The sequence below is a fragment of the Ochotona curzoniae genome, unplaced genomic scaffold (assembly GCF_017591425.1).
Source record: "Ochotona curzoniae isolate NIBS_2020 unplaced genomic scaffold, NIBS_Ocur_1.0 contig_2927, whole genome shotgun sequence".
In the NCBI taxonomy this organism is placed as follows: domain Eukaryota; kingdom Metazoa; phylum Chordata; class Mammalia; order Lagomorpha; family Ochotonidae; genus Ochotona; species Ochotona curzoniae.
Genome location: NW_024465654.1, coordinates 3,850,023 through 3,873,247, shown reverse-complemented (window position 1 = coordinate 3,873,247; position 23,225 = coordinate 3,850,023). Strand labels below are relative to the sequence as shown.

Genomic DNA, 23,225 nt, shown 5'->3' with positions numbered 1-23,225 from the left:
AGGACAGCCCAAAGCTTTGTGACCCTGCACCCACATGGGAGACCCAGAACAAGCTCCTGGCTTTGGATTGGCTTAGCTCCAGTCATTGCAGCCACTTGGAGAGTGAATCATTGGACACAAGATCTTCCTCTCTCTCTCCTCCTCTCTGTATATCTGCCTTTCCAATAAAAATAAATAAATCTTTAAGAAAGTAAAATAAATGACTGGACTTTTCAGAAATTATTTCATAATAAGGCTATCATAATTTCTTCTGAACTTAAAAAAAAAAGATTCAACATAAGAATGAAAAGGCCTGGGTGCCTTATTATCTGTCAGAAAATTTTAACTTTTCATTGTCCAACACATTCTTTTTCATTAGGATCAAGCGATATAAGCAGATCCTTTCCTTTAGGCAAAATTAAACGTGTATCACTTGCTTTTTCAAACAGCTGTTAACATAAGAGGGAGGGATAACCAAGACACATTTATGTTCAGATTAAAGCAGAAGCCCTGTTGAAAGAGTAACTGAACTCACACTGTGAGTACCGCAAGACATACAAGTGGCATTTAGGTTTGTGCATTCAAAGCAAACATAATAAAGGGTACACAGAGAAGGGAAAGTTTAGCATGACCTCTGCTCAGCCCAGGCATTGGTGGGTGGGGAAGCGAGACAAGGATGTATGTGCAAGAAAAGAGCCCAAGGCAGGCGCTGGGAAGTGAGTTTAGTAAAAGGGAGCGGATGGGTTTTCTTGGCAAATAAGATAAACACAGAGAAATGGAATGAAGGAGGGATGGTAATAAGTGAAGAATGCCAAGCCCCTTGGAGCTAAGCTGAGGTCACCCTTGTTTCATCCATGCAGGTGTAAGGGAGGGTCCTGCATCTGAGCTCTGGTGAGACGAATCTGCCAGGTGCCAGCATCGTGGCCCCGCCGGTGACAGGGTCATCCCCTATAAACGTGGTTCCGACTGCTCCACCCCAGTCCGTCTCCCTACTAAAGCACTTGGGAGGGCACCCCAGGGCAGCCCTCGTGCTTGGGTCCCTACTGTCCATGTAGCAGACAGGAACAGAATTCCAGGCTCCTTGGATTCAACTTTAGTGAACTGATTGGTCAAAGATCCCTTTCTCTCTCAGCCTTTCGAATAAATCAATCAATCTTGGGGGGAATGTATGCAATGTGGCTTCACGGACAGGAGGAAACTAGACTTGCTTACAGACCAGACAGACAAGGAAGAAGGAAATAAGGGCATGGGAGTAGAGACAATATTAACTTCCCCATGTCATTTGATTTTTTTTCCCAACAAAGCAACTAATATTGATCCAAGAAAATATTATGGAGTCTGAAATTTTTACATGAAGAAACCAGTTTTCCAATGCCAGCTGACTAAACCGGAGACCTGGGTAGTTGATTTCCAACCTACCACTCTGCTGTCAGCCTGGGTCATCTTCTGTGGACAGGACACCAGGCATTGCAAAGATACAAATCAGTGATAAAACAATAATAACCACCCTGTCGTTGCGATCACCTAGCAAGCACCTACTGTGCAACCAGCGCCAGGCCACGCACTTGGAATGTGCTAGCTGACAGGCAAAGGAACCCATGGACAGAAAGCCAAAGTGACAAGCACAGAGAAGCCACGAGGTCATCGTGGGCAATGAGGGATTAATGGCGTTTTGCCATTAATTAATCTTAATCTAATCAGAGTAAAAAAACTGGACACATAACTTCTTTTCCTTCTCTTAAAGATCCACTGCTTTCTTGGGCGTAATGATAAGGATTTTGGCCAAGTGCCTTCCATCTGTCTGTAGCCATCTCATGTCTAGAAGCCCATGTGCTTGACCCGGGGAAGGAAAGGGGCGTCCGTGGACAGCAGTCCTGTTACCTGGATCTCTTCAATCACTGCTTTGAACTGAGGAACACGTTCTGTCATGTTCTTAACCAATTCCATCGCGTTGTCAAATCCCTTCACGTATTCTCCGTACATCTTGAGGAACGGCGCCAGCTTCTGAAGGATGTCCCCAATGCGGGGGGTCGTTTCCCTGCAGGGAGTGTGCAAACAGGTCATCCAGGCGTCGTGCGCGTGAGCAGGCTGACAGGACTGCACATGGAGTCATCTCCCACGCACAGCCTCCCGCCTCTTCGGTTCCTGTCTGCGGGGAGACTGGAACGGGGCAGCAGCAAAGCGAGATGCTGCAGCGGGTTGGGCAGCTCCCTGTCACGCGCTATCCACTTGTCAAAGATGGCTCGGAGAGCAGAGAGGACAAGCTTCCCCACCTCCGCTGGCACTGTACCCGGCTTCTCCCCATGATCTTGAATGTGAAAACGGACCCCAACTGTCTACCTAGAGCCGTCATGACGTTTCTTTCAATTTTAAAAGCTGACACAGCCCCTGTGTGGCTGCCTGGGATAACGTTTCTGTCTACTTCTCTTACCATTCTTGCATCCGTTTCTCCAGCTCTGGTAATAGGAATTTACTATGGAAGGCATTTATTGATGAAATATTGGAAAAGATTTTATTCACCATCTCTGCTGGAAACGAGCCTTGGTTTGCTTCTTCTAAGAGCTTGCAGTAGAATACCTGCAACAGGAACACAGCAGACATGACTTACAAGTGATGGCTTGCCCGACCAGCACGGATTAGGCACATGGTGGGCTCATAGTAACTTCTGGCAAAAAAATCATGGCCGAAGAAGATGATCTTCTAAGATGCAGGAGTGCGCCTCAGTTTAGATACACGGAAGAAGCGTTCCCGCATGGTTCTAACCTAGAGTGTGCCCCTCTGCGGGGGCGCTTAGGGCAGGCATCTTAGCTGTTCTGTGCCAGGGAATTTCCAGTTGAGGTAAAAAGGATTTATACTTCCTGTCTACAGCTTGAATTAAGAGATGTTAGAACACACTATGTGTACTTTAGGCTTTTTTAAAAAAAGATCTTTACATTGTGAATGACTTTTATGACATTCATTACTGCCCTTTCCTAGCTTGCTGGTGTGAATCTTGGCTTCCCTGTTATTCCCTGGTGTTCCTTGCGAAGGAGACAATGCCAGGATCTATTTCTGAGTAACAGCCACTTGATATGTAACCGATGAACGAGCAGAAGTCCATTTCAGTTCCGAGATGCTTATCAGGAAATTCTCATGAAAGACAACTTGAAACAGCGCTGCAGGCAGAGGGATCCCCTCCCCACACACCACCAGGCACTTGGAAGACCATGCAGAATAGCAATAAGCACCTTGTGCAGTCTGAGCCCCCTCACTCAGGCCGCCCCCCTAAAGGCTAGCCAAAGGAGTCCACTTCCTTCTGCACGGCCAGATGGCTGTTCATTTCCTAAACTCACCCCCACCGCATTTTCTTAAGCAGCAAAAAGAACACAAAATTAGGTCCTTGGAGGCTGTGTATAGCAATTAAGTCTCTAAAAATTCCAACAGGTCAGCAGGGGTGGCCAATATGTTAGTCTGGCTTAAAAAGCAAACGCAAAACGCAATGTACTGAGAGGGAGAATATGCCCTGGGACCACTGAGAAAGGTGGGCAGTCAACGGCGTACGCTGCAAGTCTTCCGACAAGCACACACGTCCTACAAAAGCTCCCCAAGTCTCCTGCTGGCCCACCGGGCTCTGGCTTTTGGAGCCACGTTGCCCACGCCTGCCTGCTTCCACGGAATTCAGCTCCTTAAGGCAGCTCGTGAGGCTGACACCCAAGCATGGCAGCCTGTTCCTCCGCCAGGAGCGCTCTGCATTTGCAGGCAACTTTTGCTCCTTATTGCTGAAACAGGATCTGGATGCCTCAGTGTCCAACAGCTGTTTCCACAATGCTGCGAACGTTTTGCAGTGGTCAAAAACCCTTGCTTCCGTGAAGCAGATTTGAAAGGATGCTCAAGGTGACACCATTAAGTACAAGATGTACAGAGCAGACTCAAATACTAGAGTGCTGAAAGTTCATGGAAAAAATGGATCAGAAGAAACACAAGCTGTTTTGTGCAAAAACACTTTGAAATCCATGAATTGTTTTTCATAATATGCTGTTTATATAATTTTTTGAAGACCATTTATATGCACAAGTTTCAAAATATATGTGCCTGTTTTTTGCTTTGTTTTGGTTTTTGTTTGAGATAGAGGCAGAGAAAGCTCCCATCTGCCCAGTCACATGCCCAGTGCCCTCAGTGGCTGGGCTGGAGTCAGGAGGTGGCCCCTCAATCCTGGTCTCCCGCATGGAGGCAGGGCCCCGCTACGAGAGCCGTCCCCTGGTGCTCTGCAAGGGGAGCACTGGCAGGGAGCTGGAGCCAGGAGCTGGAGCCGGAGCTGGAGCCGGGCTCCAGCCCAGGCAATCCCAACTGGGACACAAGTGCCTTAGCCAGCACTTGACCAGCTATGTTAATCTTGTCATAAACTTGTCTTTTCCATTTTCCACAAATGTTGTGAAGTTTTCCTGTCTGAATTCATCAACTATTGAATGAAAAAGTTGACAGTAGGCACTCTGTTACATTCTTTACTCAAGGCTGAGCGTGCAGAATCGCTTCTGGGTCCAGTGACTGCAGCCCCAGCACCCACCCAGCGCTCCACAGCCGACGTGACAGCGCTAGGCGAGGGCCGTCCTCAGGGCACCCAGACAATGGCACTTCGTGCCAGAGAAATCTCTATTGTCGTGATGAACAAAATATGAACAGCCGGAGGGAATTCACTGAGAAAGCTGACCTTGAACCAAGCAGTTTCTCAAGCGATGCCCAAGCATAAAACAGTTCTGAGAGGGAAACGTTACCTGATCCAAGAGTTCAAGCCGGCTGACGTAAGCTCTCTCTGTGAGCAACAGCTCATTAGCTATTTTGTGCAGTTTCTCTTCATTTGTCTCCTAAAAATAGAACAGATATCCCCACATTAGAAAGATGGCGCACCTGCTGTTCTGGGGCGTGGGAGACCCCTCCCCTAACATTTTGAGGCAAACACTTCTGGAGCTTTCTGCCACCCCAACTCCTTACAAAGGGGCCACCGACCAGAAGTGGAGGAAACTGGAAACAGGAAGCTGTGCACGTGAGCCCCGTGCCCTGGGGAAGCTTTCCTGTGCTCCAAGCACACCAGCTCGCTTCCTGCAACTTCTGTTCTTTTTCAGATCCCAGAGCTAAGGCTGTGCAGTTGCCTCTTCCAAGCCACCCTTCGGAAATTTCTGTCACCCTCTCAAACACCTCGTGTAATTATTCATTCTACGCATATACCTTTTTGCCTTTAGAAACACATTTTATCCTGGAAGATTCTAACCAGCACAGGAAACAGTAAGATGAGTCCCGTGTTTCCATCATTCAGATCAACTCATCATTCATCCAGCATCCTCACTGCTCACTGCCTGGACTACTTGGAATTAAATCCTGCCTTATTATCTCCATAGTATACCTTTATTCAGACATCCAACACGTGTGCACCTGGCCAGTTCTGTGATGACAGGGTCATCTTTTTTCTTGCTGGCTGCTCTACCTCCTGTGTCAACTGCAACCTGTCAGTAAAACCCTGGCATTTAACACACGTGTACTGACTCAAGGAAGGAACAGCGGCCACCATGCTCCACTATAGCTGTCTGCGTTACTCCTCGGACATGCCAAAAGCCTGAGACAAAACGCCTATTTTCTTTTTTTAAAAAGATTTATTTTTATTATTTTTTCATTGGAAAGGTGGATATACAGAGAGGAGAGACAGAGAGGAAGATCTTCCGTCCGATGATTCACTCCCCAAGTGAGCGCAATGGTCGATGCTATGCCGATCCGAAGCTAGAAGCTTCTTCCTGGTCTCCCACGCGGGTGCAGGGTCCCAAGGCTTTGGGCCATCCTTGACTACTTTCCCGGGCCACAAGCAGGGAGCTGGATGGGAAGTGGAGCAGCCAGGACACAAACTGGTGTCCATATGGGATCCCGGGCGTGCAAGGCGAGGACCTTAACCACTTGCGCCACCATGCCGGGCCCAAAACACCTATTTTCTATAAAACCTCCACAGGCTTTTCTTGAAGCGCCCTCCTCCGACATCCAGCCAGCCCTGCTGGTGAGGTGACACCATCACCATGTGTCCCAAGGCTGTCATCAGTGCCTGTCTCATCTCAGACTCTGGAGGCCTATCACCAACTCCTGGGTGACCCAGTTCCAGGCTGTCTGGCCCGGTGCTGCAAGGGGCCTCTCTCTGACCCATCTACGGCTGCCCAGGGCTGCTCAGCCTTCACCGACATCTGCTTTCATTCTCATTCCGTCTTACCGGCACCTCAGACACCTGGTCTACAGCGGGCGAGGCCACTGTGCGAACGAGTCTAAACCTCGCCTCTCGCCGAGTCTCTCCAACCCTCTAACACTGGAGTTCCTTTACTCCATGTCCGCCCCTCCTTGTCCACGGAGCCATCTCCAACCACTGTGAGCCTCTGAGCTTGTCTGCTGGGAACACATGTCATGTCTTACGCGTAAGATTTTACATTGAGAAATTTTACCCTTTCAGTGTAGATGCTGTGGCATAACACAGGCTTAGGAAAAACTGCTCGCAAAGTAGGTGCAAGCCACTTCCCAGCCAGCGTTCAATCTGTGCATCAAGTCTACATTACACCTTGTGCATAACGTGCCGTGACATTCTGGGAATGAGATCCATTTTATGCTTTGCAGGCGACACTCCCTCTCATGGGGGAGGTTACGGCGCTTTCTCCTACAGCACTGGAATGAGACATTCTTCTTGGTAAAGTCTTTAGGTAAAGCAAGATAATGATGTTTAAATGATTTATGCCCTCAGAAACACTGAAACAAAAACAATACAGTCATCAAGTTTCCCCATCTGTCGAGGCTTTGGTTTAACCTAATACATACCAGTAAAGTTGGCTCTGACGCTTGCCTGGCAAGCATGCTTGACCCTCTCCCACATTCCCTTCCCCCATTTCCCCCTGTTAAGGGTTTCCTTTGGGTTAGTGTTGCGGCATAGCAGAGAGTTACCCCACTTCCCACATGGGCGCTGGTTCCCGTTGCGGCAGCTCCACTTCCAATGCCGCTCCCTGTTGATGCCCCTGGGAAGGCCACAGAAGGTGGCTCAAGTGCTTGGGCCCTTCCCTCACGGTGAGAGACCCAGAAGAAGCTGCAGGCTCCTGGCTTTGGCCTGGCACCGCTCTGCTCATTGTGGCCACTTAGGGAGTGAACTAGCAGACAGGAGATTTGTCACTTCGCCTTACAAATAAATTTTAAAAAGAGTAAATCTTTTTTAAAGATCTTATTTCATTTGAAAGGCAGAATGACAGAGAGGAGGTGAGACAAAGAGCTCTTTCGTTTGCTAGTTCACTGCCTAAATAGCAACAGCTGGGCAGAAGCCAGGAGCCTAGACCTGCATTTGGCTCTCCCAAGGTGACGGTGGCATGAGCCCCCGGCCATCTTCTGCTGCTTCCCCCAGAACACCAGCTGAGAGCTGGACTGGAAGTGGCTCAGCTGGAAGTTGTACTAGAGTTCCTATGAGACGCAGCAGCTTAACCCACCACACCGTAAGCCTGGCCCTTCCCCTGTTTGAGAGGTATCCAGATTTGGGAAGGGACCCTCATGCTGCAGAGTCATTCCCGTTCAGGAAAGGGACAGGATTCCCTCATTAGACAGGGCTCCTGAAGGGAATCTGCAGGGAGCCAGTGAGACACACGCTGAGGCCTTTGGGAGCAGAACGGAACTCAGTGGCCCTGCTTCCCATCCAGCTCCCTGCCCGTGGCCTGGGAAGTCAGTCAAGGATCTAGTTGCTAAAGTCCTTGCCTTGCAAATGCCAGGATCCCATATGGGCGCTGATTCTAATCCCAGCTGCCCCACTTCCCATCCAGCTCCCTGCCCGTGGCCTGGGAAGTCAGCTGAGGACGGCCCAAAGCCTTGGGACCCTGCCTCGCATGGCAGACCCGAAGAGGCTCAAGGCTCCTGGCTTTGGATCAGCTCAGCTCCGGCTGTTGTGCCTGCTTGGGGAGTGAATCATCAGATGGAAGATCTTCCTCTCGGTCTCCTCCTCCTCTCTGTATATCTGACTTTCCAATAATAAATAATTAATAAATCTTTAAAAAAAATGAAAATGAGTACAATGAAATAACTATGCACAGATCAATGACTTGCTGCACGCAATCAACTCAGTCACCCCACCCCGAAGTCCCCACTTTCAGCAACCAGAGAATGCTCGAGATACATCCCTCCCTGTACCAGCACCCGTAGTGCTACGCTTTCCTTTTGTCCTAGTAATGGCGATGTATTTATTTACTTAATCATACTCTTAAAAGGAAGAAAAACAGGGAGATGGAGGGACTGGGGGCGGGGGAAGGGAGGGAGAAGAGGACATCAGAGGGAGAAACGTATCTTCCATTCACTGACTCCTTCCCAAAACGTTCACAACAAGACTGGGTCAGTGGACAGCATGGATCTCAGAACTCAATCTGGGATTTCTACATGGCCAGCAGACCCAATCATGGGAGCCATCACTTCTGCCTCCAGGGAGTGCGTGCAGCAGCAGGGACCTGCAGCCAGGAGCCCATAGTAAGTAAGTAAGGCCCCTTAGTGGTGGCCTTACTTCATCCTGGAGGCCGCACTTGTTTCATCAAGAAGGATGAGTTTAGAACCAGGATGCTGCTACACTCCGTCCGCCAACGCCCCCTTGAGCCAGTAGTCAGCAAAGTGGCCCTCACTTGCTGACTAGTCATGACTTCATTCCTCTCTTCACTGTCCACTCAACACTGTTATCTCCAGAATCCCCCCTGCCCTGCTGACGGGAAAACTCAATCCCTTAAACTAGCCAATGAAAGAGCAACACGCCCTTTGGGGCACCACTCAGTGCAAGCTGCCCCCACAGCTCTTCCCAGGAACCCCCGAGTACCCCAACAGGAGGTACATTTCAGTGAATCTTCTACTTCCCTCACTCCCATTATGCACCTGGAGAACAGACAAGGTCCTCCTGTTGTTACAAATCCCCATCTCCACTTTCCTCAAGCATCCCATGGTCCTCCAGGATACACCGGTCACATGCACAGGCCAGGAACCATATTGGGTACTGGGCCGGGCAGTCCCCACGCTTGGTTCTCAGTGTCTTCATCCCTCTGCGACTCCCAGAACCATCCCTACTTCATTTCTGCTTCCAACAGGGACTCTCACCTCAACCTTGGCCTCCTCATGCAGTTCTCCATGCCTTCTTATGTTCTCAGTAGTGGTTGTGTATGGAGCCAGACCCTTGGCCTCAAGGACGTCTTTTGGCAGTCACTTCGGTGCCTTGGCCATGGTACGTGAGCAGTGTCTGGCAACTCAGTTGAATTCAGTTGCACAGGTGCACTGAGCTAGCTCAAGTTCATGGAAGGCCTGGGTCTCTCCTAGTTCTGTATTCTAAATGGCTCCCATGCTTTGTTCTCTCCAGCGTCACCAACTAGCCTGAGCTTCCCACCCCCTCCAGGCCCCGTTTCCAAACACTGTGCTCTTTTTCCTCCTGGCCAGCCCATGATGTTCCCGTTCCGTGATGTGTGTTCTCGCACTCCAGCCCACTCCCTGCTCCTACACAGCATCCTTTGGCAGCAGCAACCCTGCCCATCTGCACCACCTCCTACATCCTCCTCCCTGGCTCCAGAGCCATAATTACCATCATCAAAGGGATGCCGCTCCCGTGCCAGGAACGCAAGCTCATTAGCAACCTCACATCCACAGGCTCCTGACTCTCTTTCCCATCATGAATGGCCAAATGGTGTCACAGTGACATGTCCCAGGCCATCAGGCTGGCAGCCCACAAGGCCGTGAGCTGGACTCAAGCTTTCACGCCTAACCCACAAGACACAATGCCTCCAGAAGATTCCATTTTAGTAGTTGATGCCTTCGTCTAGTCCCCCCATAAGCTCTTTAAATTCAGTGCATCAAATGTTTGCCTTCCCCCAACTTTCTGAAGACGTCTCATGAGGCACAGATTAAAGAAAAATTCTTAGACAAAAGTAAACCTGAGGCCAGCATGGTGCTGGAGCATGCTAACTGTTCGCCTGTAGTGCTGGCATCCCATATGGGCACTGGTTGGAGTCTCATCTGCTCCACTTCCGATCCAGCACCCTGCTTGTGGCCTGGGAAAGTTGCAGAGGATGGCTCAAAGTCTTAAGCCTTTGTACACACGTGGGAAAAAGCTCCAGGATCCTGACTTCAGATCAGCCCAGCTCTGGTCATTGCAGCCATTTGGAGAGTGAACCAGCAGATGGAAGACTCATTGTTCTCCTCCTCCCTCCCCCTCTAATTCTGACTTTCAAGTAAAATAATAATAAAGCTTGATCTTTTAATTCTATTCTCCAGAAGCCTTTTCAAGCGCCCACATGCAGCTCTCCTCCAAGTTCACATCCGCCAGGCCTCTCTACCCGACATCTGGGCTACTGCAGCCTTTCGCCCTGCTCAGCTGTCCTTCCTTTTATGTGGCTCATTCTTCTAAAACCTACATATGTGTCATCATGGCCCTTCCATGCACTAATTAAGTACTCAAGGCCACAGGACTTGGTTTATGGAAAGTCTGAGTTAATGGGGGAAAGTCCCCACATTCAATCCCACGCCCCAGGATCTGGAGGGGCCGCACTCTGTGCTACTGAATACAGCTTTCCAACAGCAGTGTAGACCAGCAAGTTGCAACAGGGAGTGTCTGATGGTGCCCCGAGTGGAGTTAACAGTGCTGTCTACTTTCTAGGCTTTGCTGCATCTGCTTGTTTTCCAGCGAGACTTACTTACTTTTCTTCTATTAAAAGTAACTCCCTTTTCAAAACACCTCTGGGGTTATTTTCAGGACAATAGAACTTCAGTGCACAAAGCCCTTGCAATTCATCTCTGGCTTCCTCTTTTTAAGCCAAGCTCTCTCCCCACCTCCCCACCACACCCCAACTCTAACTCACTTCCCCAGCCCCTTGGACCTCTGATTCCCAGGCCCCACCTCGGCGCCCAGCCCAGGTGATCCCTGCCCAAGTTCCTTCAAGCGATCGTCCACAGTTCCTTCAAGCACCCTGCAGCTGTCTCTTAGTGGCCGGATGTTCCTGTTCTCCATCCGGGCCTGCACAGCTCATCCCACGCATGGATGTTAAGCTAGTGCATCGGCCTCCCAGCCACTGCAACTGGGGCCAGAAGGTCCAGTTCCTGTCCGTGTGTCCTCCCCCACAGAGTGGGCCGTGCACACAGAACTGTGAGATGCAGCAGGAGGCGGATGTGCAGATCTGGGCCCTCCTTTACTTTTCCGACACACTGAGCAGAGTAGCGCCTAAACTGCTCCGTTCTAAGGGGAGAAAAGGAAGCAGCCTTGGATGGCCATGAGCCAGGCCACGGGTGTGCAGCAGGTTGGATTCTTAGGAAGGTTCTGTGAAGCATGTGGCACCTGTACCTTTTCCATGAATCTGAGGACAACTACACAGCGCATTCACAGTACGGTCACACGGATGAGTGGCGGGACAATTTCTGTGCCTCTGCCTTTTCTTCGACTTTTGCAAGAGAAGGGACAGCCTTCTCTTAGACAGGAATTCTCTAACACAGTTTTAACAGTTATCCAACATGTTTGCTCACTGACAGAAATTCGAAGTTTAAAAGAAACTTGCTGTGGGGGCAGTCATGGCAGCTGCCACCTGGTGGTCCTGGTGTTCCATGCAGGAGCACCAGTCCCGGTCCTGGCTGCTCCACTCTGCCCCAGCTCCCTGCTGAAGCACTAGAGAAAACACAGTTCAAGTACTTGACCCCGCCAGCAACATGGGGGACCTTGTGGGAATTCAGGCTCCTGGCCGAGGCCTGGCCCAGACACTGCTACAGCTGCCATGTGAGTAGTGGGCAACTGGCGGGTATTTCTCCTTCTCCCTTCTCTGTCTCTGAGGGTTAGCCAACTGAATACAGTTACCAACCCCTAAATAAAACTTTAAAAACAGAACTTGTTGCCCAGCAAAAAGTACACCACCATTAAATGTCCTAACTCTAAGATGACCTGACCCCTCACAGTACAACCAGCAAGGTTAATCAGCAATTTTAATACTTAAAAATTGCTGAATGAGGGTGTGGTGATGTAGTAGACTAATCCTCTACCTGCAGTATAAGCATTTGATACGGGAAATGGTTCATGTCCCAGCTGTCCACTTCCCACCCAGCACCCCGCTTGTGGCCTGGGAAAGCAGAAGGGAATGGCTCCTACACCCACGTGGGAAACCCAGAAGAAGTTTCTGGATTGTGACTTCAGATCAGCTCAGCTCCAGCTGTTGTGGCCATTTAGGGAGTGAACCAGTAGATGGGAGATCTCGGTTTCTCTCCCTCTCTCTCAGTAATTCTTTCAAATAAAATGAATCTTTAGAAAGTTGAACAGTGAGCAGAAATGAAAGAAAGAAAAATGAGCTAATTTGGCACACAGCTCTTAATTTTCTACTGGCAATTTACTTCTGGATTTGACTCTTGCCTGCAGGACAAGATTTTTATTTCCACATAACAGTTATAATCCCTCATGGTTTACATACAGATAAGCAAATTGATCATTAAAAATAACCAGGAAACGAACAATAACCAATAACCAGGAAACGAACATTTAATATTCCCCTAAGTCACGTCTGCGTGCACCCCTCATTCCTCATTAAATAGTTCCTATCATTTTAGGTCACATGAAGGGTCATCTTTTTCATGTGATTCTATTACAATCTTGATAAAATCATTATTTGACTTTTAACATATTACTACTTTGAGCTTATGTTGCCAAAATGGAGATGTTATCTACACAAACTTTAGTCTCAAGTTCAATTCCACATTCATATTTCATAACATTTTCCATGAATTTATTCCATGTAGTAATTAACTTATCTGAAAGTCACGAAGAGTGACATCTTTCATCTGTTGGCTCATTCCCTAATTGCCAACAGCAGCGAGGCCAGACCAGGCCAAAGCCATGAGCCCAAGACTCCATCCTGGCCTCCCCCATGGCCAAGCACATCCCTCCAGGATGAGCGTCAGTAACAGTTGGACCAGAAATGCAGCAGGGACTCAGAGCCAGCAACTCTCAGAAGGATGAGGGTAATTCCCAGCACATCCGACACCTGCCCCATGCTTCCAACCTGTGCATCCATCCGACACCTGCCCCATGCTTCCAACCTGTGCATCCATCTGACACCTGCCCCATGCTTCCAACCTGTGCATCCATCTGACACCTGCCCCATGCATTTCTACTTGGTTAACCACAGGAGATAGAGAGAAAGGAAACATTGACTCAATCTGAGAAAAAAAACAAGCAACAGAACTTGTTAAAAAATGTATTCTAGATAAGGGCCCAGCACGATAGCGTAATGGTTAAGGTACTCTCCGTGAACACGCTGGGATCCCATATGGGCGCCGGTTCTAATCCTGGCAGCTTCACTTCCCATCCAGCTCCCTGCTTGTGGCCTGGGAAAGCAGTCGAGGATGGCCCAAAGCCTTGGGACCGTGCACCTGCGTGGGAGACCCGGAAAGAAGTTCCTGGATCCTGGCTTCGGATCAGCACAGCACCGGCCGTTGTGGCCACTTGGGTAGTGAATCATTGGACGGAAAATCTTTCTGTCTCTCCTCCTCTCTGTATATCTGCCTTTCCAATAAAATAAATAGATCTTTAAAAAAATGTATTCCAGATATGAAAGGCTTGGGAAACCATAAAGGTAGTTTTCATTATACACAGCATTACCAACGCATCAATGCTCATTAGCGGGTTTCTAGACAACTGAAGCTCACCTGCTGAGGTCTATAAATTCAAGAAAAGGTGAAACCATTTCTAACAAAATTCATTCCAAATGCACTGACTCATTCCCCTGTCTCATAAACAGAGTGCACTCAATATAGCTCAAGTTATTAATCATGGCCCCAATTCAGCAAGCCAGATCCTGATACTGTTAGCCCTGTACTCCCCAAAGGCAAACAGGAACACGCAGAGCACAGCAACGTCACCTTGCATTATGCTAGCTGTAACACATTTCTTTGGAATATCTTCCCTTTTGCAGATTTCAGTCTTTTAACCTGCTGACACAGAAGATTAAACTCGGCTTAAAGACACTGTTATCACCTTGAAGTTAACAGCTCAAGGTCACACCAGTGATGCTAGATCTGTACACAGAGCTGTCTTGCTGTATTCTAGGTCACTGCAAAGTGCAGCGTTGCCAGAGTGTGCTAAGCTGACCGTTTCGAGGAGTCGGGAGTCCCAGAATTGCCAATGAAAGCAATTCATGAAAATCTCCCAGATCATCAGTGAAAAATTCACAAGCTGAGATTCATTTTCCAGTCAGTTTCCAAATAATAACAGTTATACATGAGACTCTAACCTGTGCACCTGCGACCCTAGTCGTCGCTGTAATTCTATTGGTCATCTCCTTTCCCTCATTCTTTGGTCATGTGACTCCTACTGGGCCTGAGGGAAATGCCTGTTAAAATTAATAATGGTTTAAATAATACTTATTTGATTTTCCGCATGCAAATCTGCACCCAGTTCTGTGATGACTGGAACAACTTTTGCAATTTTCTGCATAGTGAGCCTCAAAATATTCCATTCTGCCTGTGACATGCATCACGCTGCGCAGGCTCAGAAGCGGCTGATGGCGGGGAGGGCTGTGCCAACAAGGAAATACCCCCGCACAGGGCAGCAGAGAGAGACCTGCTGCCCCAAGGCTCGTGCGAGCTCACATCCTTTAGCCGAATCCGTGCAGAGGCTCACTGACATACTCACCGCTCACGTCTGGGTCAGCCTCTGCAATAAGGGAGGGACACGCACCCGGGCTCAGCACAGGGCTGGGGGCACATGGGCAGCGCAGACCAGCAGTCAACACCCCTGCAGCTGCCAAGCATGTGGGGTTCAGACCAACACTTTGCAAAGAACACGTTCTCCCTCCGGCACCATCCACCGCTGAGCCCGCCTGGCCCTTCTGCGTCTCCCAGCCAAGTCCTACCATCTCTACCAAGCCAGACTCAAGGAGGACAGACAGACATCGAACACAGACGACGAGAGACACGACCAGCACCACCCGTGTCTGCAGTCAGGACAGTTCCCCTGGGAACAGTAGCAGCCCTTACTGGTCTATACTCGCTGGCTGGCGGCATCATCCCAAGTGCAGGCTGGCTTCTCGGTCCTAAAGCTTTCCTCCTTTCACCATGGTTCGAGTACAGAGCCGGGACCCTGCAGCAGAGTGACCAGACAGAGCGAGCTCCTGCTGCCACTGGGCTGTTTCCTAACCGCTTCAGATCATGTTACCAAGGGTGACTCATTCTCTCCCGCCCACTTCCGTATTTAAACTTTCCCTGCTGAACAGTCAGCAGTTAAAATTAACTCAGAGCTGGAAGAAGACTACAGACCCCTTTTCACCTGGCATTTTTTTTTTTTTTAGGGTTAGTGAAAATTGCATCGTAAGACTGATTTCACTTCAGTCAAACTTGTAAAAACACGCACCTATTTTAAGGAAAATTCATGATGGGACTTCCGCTGCGACTCGGATCCAAGAAATCCCAAGGGTTTTGTGAAAACCATATCAGTAATCCCAAAGCTCTCTCCTGACAAATCTGCCACGGCTCTTTCAGGTTTTTGCTGTGACATAATTACGAACATGAAAGGAATTTTTAAAAAAATCTGTGGAAAAAAGGAATTTAAAACTGTGAGTTTCTTATGGTGCATTTTTTCCCCCTCAAATATTTATTCTCCCTTGAAAGGCACAGTTACAGGGAGACACAGAGCGAGACCGTGCAGCTCTTGGTCTATGTCCCAATAACTGTGGCAGCTGGAGCTCCCTGGACAAAGCCAGGCCCGGAGTTCACCCTGGCCACCCACAGGGAGGCCCAGGCCCAGCTCTTTGGGCCGTCCTGTGCTGTTTTCCCAGAGATCACAGCAGAAAGCAGCAATGAAAGTAGCTGGAACTCCCACTAGTGTTGCCAGGCAGTGGCTTCATCTACTGCACCAACAATGGTTCCCACCTCCACCTTTTCCATAATATGTGCAAAATGCATACTATGACAAAAAGGAAACCCACGTGAATTTCAAAATAATTTTGCACCGAAATAAGTGCCAATGTTGACTTCCCCTTTCACGCGGACTCTGTGGTGTCCCCTCACGTATGTTGCCAGTCAGCTTTGAGCTGACTGCACGTGCTCATCTCCCAGGCCCACGTCCTCCTTACACAGGATGTGAACTGGGGAGTGTGCCAGTCACGCCGTTCTGGGGAGTTCTCACTCTGTTTCCTGCCTCTCATCCATTTGTTTTGTGACTTGTCGCCATCAGGGACCCAGCAGAGGCCCGGGGGCAGCCCCGGGCCTGTGAGCGACACCACAGAAGAGGAGCTTTCCTCCTTCTATAAAGCTGCTTAGCTCGAATGATCTTCAGGTACCCTTCTCATACCTTGATTACGCCATGTAAAGGAGACTGGGAAGCAGCTAGGAAACATGAGAAACGAGACGCTGAGAGCCATCAGGGTGATCTGCCCAGGAGCTGGTGAACGCTTCCCTGGTGCCTGCCGTGCAAGCAGCAGGTGGCAAATGTGGCTTCTAAGTGAGCTACTCCTTTAACTGGATAAGCTGCTGAAGCACGCTCTCTCACAGCTTACACGCAGGGTGTGCAGCACCGCCCCTGCCCCGACCAGGAGCATGCTCTTCCCACAAGACAAGCACACACGTCTGCTTTCCCTGCCACCAAGCCTTCACTGTTCTGATTCCTGAAATGCCAGCAAAGACATTGACAGAAGCTACCCAAGAGAAAGAGCTGCCTGAGGAGGAGGGGAAATGCCAGTGGCATCAGGGAGAGCTCCGTGCCTACCCCAGTGCCCGGCTCAGAGCACAGCACCCGTCCAGCCCCAGGTTCTACCTTCAGCTTGGGGGGCTGCTCCGGCGGCTCCAGCTGCTCCGGCTCAACAGGGCTGTCCTCGTTGTTTTCCCTCTCCTGCGCCTTGGCTTCCAGCTCCGTCCCTCCGGCCGCGGGGAGCTGGGGACCGGTGCCCAGAGTCCCGCCACTGCATTCCGAAGCCTTCTCGTCACAGTCGTCGGGTGCAGGTGACGCGGGGCCCAGGGCTGCACGGGCTCCCTCTCCATTCACCATGTGCGCATCAAGCGAGGGCTGGCAAGGCTGGGCAGGTGCGTCGGGGCTCAGAGGGACTGCCTTGTCCTCCTCGCCCTCCATCTGGCTCTGCACTGCCGTCACGCCATTAGGCACACAGGTCTGGGCAGCCTGAGTGGAAGCCGCACCGCTGCCCTGTGGGTGGGGTGGGAGCTGGGAGAGCTGTTGTGGAGGGGAGGCCGTCAGCCCATGTCGTGCTGGGGTTCGGGGAACATTCAGGGTCACACCGGCATCTTTCTTCAAATCAGTACAATTTGATAAGGCGCTACAAGATAAAACAGAAAAGCATCATGAAAATATCAGCATGGGAAAGTTCTTGATTGAAGACATGTTGATTCTAGTTCAATGGGACATTTCATGGTTCCCTTCCCACCCCCAAGTTCGACTCAAATATTCCTCCTGGAAACCTGTCCACAGTTAAAGCTGGGCCTGAGCCTCACCCAGTGGGCCTGGGACATTTCCTTGGGCTGTGGAAGAGTGTGACTAGTAAGTGAAGACACACTCGTGTAATAAAATCTTTCCCTGAGATTTTAACTTCAACATTTTGAAAACAATTCTAACCAGCCCTCAAGCGATGAATAGGCTAGAAAGCAAAAGCTTATTTTTATTTGGAAAGCAGAATATGTTCTCAAAAACTGTATTCGACACATTGCAGCAGTCTCCTGGTGAGCCCTCTGACCTTTGCCAGTCTCGTCACCAGCGAGACAGTGATCAAAGCTCCGAGGGTCAGAACTTGCAGAGCTGCAGGGGGAGCCCAGCGCCAGGCTCTGGCCACCACGTGCTAGACCCGGCCTGAGTTCCCAGCTCCCAGCCTGGGCGTGGCCCGGCCTCAGGTGCTGCAAGATCTGGCGCGCTCTCTCTGGTATCATGGCGGGGCAGTGCGGAGGATGGACAGGTGGATCAGGGCTTGGGCAAAGCAGCAGCTGAAGCAGAGCCTAGAGACCCTGGGAGCTGTAACTGGGCAGCGAAGCTGTCAGCCCCTCCGTGATACTGGGGAAAACCAATGCCTGGGTCCACACAGCAGTGTTACAGCTGGAATCCTACCAAAGGGCCGGGGCGGGGAGGGCGTGGAAACCACAGTAAAAACAACAAAAATCTACTTGCTTCAAATCACCAATCTTAATCAAATAGTGCAGCTCAGAGCAAAGCTCCGACATGCAGGTAAGGCCCCGAGCGCCTGGTCTGTTGGGGTCCTGTGGGCATGCAGCCAGGTGCTCTGCCACCTTTCCACAGTAGTGCCAGGTGAAGCCGGGACAACACCATCCTGCAGACACCTGGCCGTCACTGAAAAGTCAATCCAAGTTTCCCTGACAAGTCTGACAGACCCAAGACAGCACTCATCAATCCACCTGCTCTCGGGGTCGGGCCGTTCCGGTGGCAGCTTGTCAAGAGGCATTGTCACCTGTCACGCTGCTGCAGACAGTGCTGTCAGCAGCCATGCCCACACAGGAACCGCTCCCCTGCAACGGACTCCAAGGCCATATGCACAGAGAGCCAGGCCTTGCAGTCCTGAGCCCTGCACACAGCACCTGGGAGCCGAGGATGCTGGGAAGCACAGCACGGGGTCCTGGGCTCGGGCCTCTGCGCAAACAGGGCACGGCCCGTGCAGCCCACCGATCGCAGGAGCTCACCTCTGCCCTTAGTGCATCCACTGAGCCAAGCAGCCAGAAAGCATTTATAATGAGATTCAATGAATCTAGTAGATGGCTAGGATATGAGACAGCCAAAGCATTTCACAAACCCTTCTTGAGAGGCGAGATGCTGGAGCTTAAATATTTATGATCGAAGCTCCTGCAACTGATTGGGAGTGAAAAATGAAGACAGCCTTGTAAATCACATTGTTCTAGAACATGGAACTACGTTTAGCTTCATTTTAAATCAGGGACACTGCAGATCTGTGCTGGGTCACAAGTCCCGGGTGCTCTGAAAGTATTTCCAAACTATGATTTCATTATGAATTTTATAAACAAATACGATCACCAAATGCTACCGAATATTCAGAGAGAGACTTGCCCTCGGTGATGGAAGAGGGGCCTGTGCAGTTAAGCACCCCCTCTTGGTGATAACTAGAAGCAAAATCCTTCGGATAATTTTTTTTTTTTTACCTAAGCCAGTGATGACAGATACATCCAAAGCCTCTAGAAGCACAAATGAAGATGTTTAAGGAAAAAATACATATGTGAATATATTTGAAAAGCAGACCGTACTCAGAGAGCGAGCTCTCCCATCCACTGGTTAACTCCCCAAATGCCCAACACATTCAGGGCTGGGCCAGGCTGAAGCCAGACATTCCATGCAGACCTGCGACAGGAGCCACAGGGACCCAAGCCCTGCAGCTGGGAGGCGCCCAGGAGCGTTAGCAGAGGTTCGTCAGAAGTGGACACTCAACCCCAAGCACGTGACACAGGATGCAGGCAGCTCAAGCAGCAGCTAAAACCATGGCCCCGGGACATCCCCCCAAGCCGTGAAGGACTTCCAAGTGGGAAAGCAGCACCTGTGGGTTTGCTTTTGAATTCCAGGGAGAACTACACATCACTTCACTCACGTCTGTTTACTGACAGTATCTCATGGCAAAGCCTACCATCAGGTGAGGATGCGCTGAGCAGGATGCAGGCACGGAATGGGTACGGACGCCCACAGGAGATCAAATAGGTCAGGAAGAAGAGAGGGCCCCAGGCAGGAGAGAAGCCTGCAGGAGCCACATTCACAAACCATTGAGGAAGAGACAAAGAGAGAAACTTCCGTCCCTTTCCCTATTCAGTGGCCAACAGATGGCCCCCAGGAGGGACATCCATGGAGTGACACGCAAAGAACCAGCGGGAGAGCACAGGCTGATGGCCCCGCGGGGGAGGCAGTGCACACGTCAGACCGAGTCAGTGACAACTCAGATCAGGGTAACGCGGACAGGAATCTATTGCAAAGGCACACTTTTCTCAAGGCCTGCCACACACAAGGGAGAAGGGGACTGCCTGCAGTCAGCCCTGGGATTCCAGCAGCTGATCGCCAAACACTTGATGCATCTCCCCTCCGCCTTCTCCCACGGAGGAGTCGCTCTCACCTGCCTCCTTCAAAGCGACTGATGAGGTCGGACACCTTGCTGGGCTTTTCTTTCGAGACGCATGAAGTCGAGGCAGGTTTCGCGTCGTCCATCCTCGGCTGTGTACTAGAGAAAGCCTTCTGCCTGGGGACTTGGGGTCTACTAGGCGAAGGAAACCTCTGCAGGTGTAACGGCTTTGGAGGCACTGTAGAAAAAGAAGAGGATGCGAGATGTCACTGACAAACTCTGCCGAGCCGGGTGCACGCACCTGCAGCTGCACCCAACTATTGGGAATGGAAACGGAACCCTAACCTGCCAATTCTGATTTGTCTGGGACATTTGCTGCATGTTCTGTAGAGATCTCATTTCCAAATTAGAGCGTTCTTTCAATTTCCGCTATTACACATAAGATATGATTGAACATCAAGGTATCAAATGCTATTGGAGTAGCACAGAAGTCATCCACATAGAAAATGGCTAAACTGGACCCAGAGGCACTGTCACAAACTGTCCTCCCAACAGCAGTGACAGCTATGGCAGGACCCGGAATCACTAGGTGAAACAACATGTAAGCCAATAAAGCAGCAAAATGCAGGAATATAATGTTAATATACTATCTTTCCAGGGCTGGCATTGTGGCATAGTGGGTAAAGCCACTACCTGTGAGACCAGCATCCCATACGAGCATTGGATGGAGCACCGGCTGTTCCACTTTCCAGTCAGCTACCTGCTAAGGCGTGGGAAAAGCAGTGGAAGACAGTCCAAGCATTTGGGCTCCTGCGCCCTCGCGGGAGACCCAGAGAGCGCTGGCTGCTGTGGGCATCGGGGGATGGACAGTGAACAGAACACCGCTCTCCGTAACTCTTTCAAATAAATAAATGTTTCAAAAGTATATTATCCAGCCTCACTCCATTTAGTAGAATCATCTGATTTTGGGTAAAAGTTTGCACTTGACAGTCCTTGGAGGCGGCACCATCGTTTGCATGTGACGTGGATAAAGGCTGAGTGGGAAAGGTGAAGGGCATGATGGGGCACTGGGCTGTGACCCGCACAGGGCTCCTGCCGCCCAGCACCAACGCAGCAAGGAGAGCTGAGCTGGGGCAGAGTTCTGCTGCGGCCGTATGCTTCCAGCTGACTCGCATTAATGTGCCACAAACCACATGCCAGCCAGCAAGGCTTCCACTCCACTCACAGCGACCCCTTCCTGTGCCAAATACTGTACCCTGCCCCGTTGCCAGAGCTGACGGCAGACAAGGAAATACGGGGCACTGCGAGTGTGCCATCCATACTGGAATCCCTTCACAGTCATCTCCCGTAGTTCACACCCTGCTCCCACATTCTGGAAGAAGGGAGAGGCACCATGGGTCCCTGCACTCACACGCCCCTCTCCCCAGCTGGAGACCGGCCTGGCGGTCCACTCTCCCTCGGGCATGCGGTAGCCAGATGCTCGCTGTGCCAGCTCCCGTTTGACCACAGACAAGGAGAGAGGCCCATTTCAGTGGGCGAAGAGGGGAGCAATGAATCCACTTTTGTGTCTCAGTACAATGCACACAGGAAAATATGAACAGAAAATGGCGATGTCTCATTCTGCATCAACAGCATGTTTAGGACAGGGTCAGCAGGAAATGACATCATATCCTTCAGGTTGAAGTCACCGTGGTACTTGCACATTTTACAGCCAAAAAACTCTCGTGAGAAATAAACAAAAACTAAAGAAACAAAATAAAAGTTTCCATTAAAGAACAAAAATCACATTAGGAATAACTTTAATGCTGCTAACTGGAACACTGTTTTTGTTCATTATAATGCTTTGTACTCAATTCAACTCTCTCTCTAGAGTTTGTTCACCAAACATCCCTCAGTTAGAACACACCAGTCGGGGGGGAAACCCTAAAGCACAAGTGACTGTCCTGCCCAACCTAAATTATGCTTGCTTTCTCCAAAGAGAATGTAGTAATTTGTTATGCAATAATTTAGTAGTAATAAGAAAGATCAAAACACGAAACTTGCTACAGACTTACAAAGCTTTTACCTCCACAAAGCTGGAGCTTCTTTGATCACAATCATATTTATAGGAAATATTTGCAGGAGTGTAAATCTTTGAAATATAAAGAGGAACTAATTAATGTTGCATCAAAGGGCTCAAAGATGTTGACAGAGGCAGGAACTGGGTACACTGGCAGGTATGAGGTCATGGGGAAACAGGACTGAAAAACTTGCACTGGTACACAAAGGGTCAGATTCTGTGCATAGTTTTATCATAATATACATTTCTGCTAAGTTTGTAATTTTTGTTTTTCAAAATTTGTTTAGTGGCTAGTGCAGTGGTTCAATAGGTTACACCTCCACCTGCAAGTGGTGGCAAGCCATTTGGGGGCTGGTTCATGTCCTGGCTGCACCACTTCTCATCCAGCTTATGGCCTAGGAAAACAGAGGAGGATGGCCCAAGTCCCTGGAACCCTGCACCTGGTTCAGAGAGACCTGGACAAAGCTAAGCATGCAGAAATTAAAGAAAGCTCCCAACCAATACGTGAGGAGCACTTTTAACTGGTCCCTAAATCACTAGACATCAGCAGGTGTCTGCGGTAGCAGTTTAGTCACTGCTTGGGATTCTGTGTTCCATTTCAGAGTGTCTGGGTTTGAGTCCCATTCATTCCACTGCCAATCCAGCTTCTTGTTTAAGTGCATCCCGGGAGACGGCAGCGGACTGCTGGGGTACTTCGGGGCCAGCCAACCATGTGGGGAGCCAGACGGAGTTCCATGCTCCTGACTTTGATCTGGTCCAGTTCAGGCTGATGCATTTGGGAAGTGAACCAGAGGACAGAGGATCTTAATCTACCCTTCCTTGCCTTTCATACAAAAATGAAAATAAGAAAAACTTAAGCTGACACAGTGTCTAATCTACTCAGAAGCTAACCTTACAATACTAAGACAGAGCTTTGTGTCTAGGATGACGACTGCCTGGCACCATGTTAAATTTTAAAGAACAGGGCCCGGCGTGGTAGCCTAACGGCTAAAGTCCTCTCCTTGAATGCACTGGGATCCCATATAGACACCAGTTCTAATCCCAGTGGTCCCACTTCCCATCCAGCTCCCTACTTGTGACCTGGGAAAGCAGTCAAGGACGGTCCAAAACCTTGGGACCCTGCATCCATGTGGGGGACCTGGAGGAAGTTCCTGGCTCCT

General features: G+C 49.9%; 1 protein-coding gene across 3 annotated transcripts in view; it reads right to left on the bottom strand.

Annotated features, from left to right (window-relative positions):
- FGD4 (FYVE, RhoGEF and PH domain containing 4) overlaps positions 1-23,225 on the bottom strand; it is a 96,161-nt gene that overhangs the window by 23,136 nt on the left and 49,800 nt on the right. For 2 of the 3 annotated variants that reach the window (XM_040978857.1, XM_040978858.1), the window contains exons 3-7: positions 20,061-20,244; positions 16,754-17,267; positions 4,731-4,820; positions 2,411-2,556; positions 1,861-2,017 (exon numbers count right to left, since the gene is read on the bottom strand). In XM_040978857.1, the coding sequence (XP_040834791.1) occupies positions 1,861-2,017; positions 2,411-2,556; positions 4,731-4,820; positions 16,754-17,267; positions 20,061-20,152 (999 nt within the window). In that variant the 5' untranslated portion in view covers positions 20,153-20,244. Of the gene's footprint in view, positions 1-1,860; positions 2,018-2,410; positions 2,557-4,730; positions 4,821-14,979; positions 16,378-16,753; positions 17,268-20,060; positions 20,245-23,225 lie in introns of those variants that run through there. The other variant, XM_040978859.1, reaches the window with a different exon arrangement.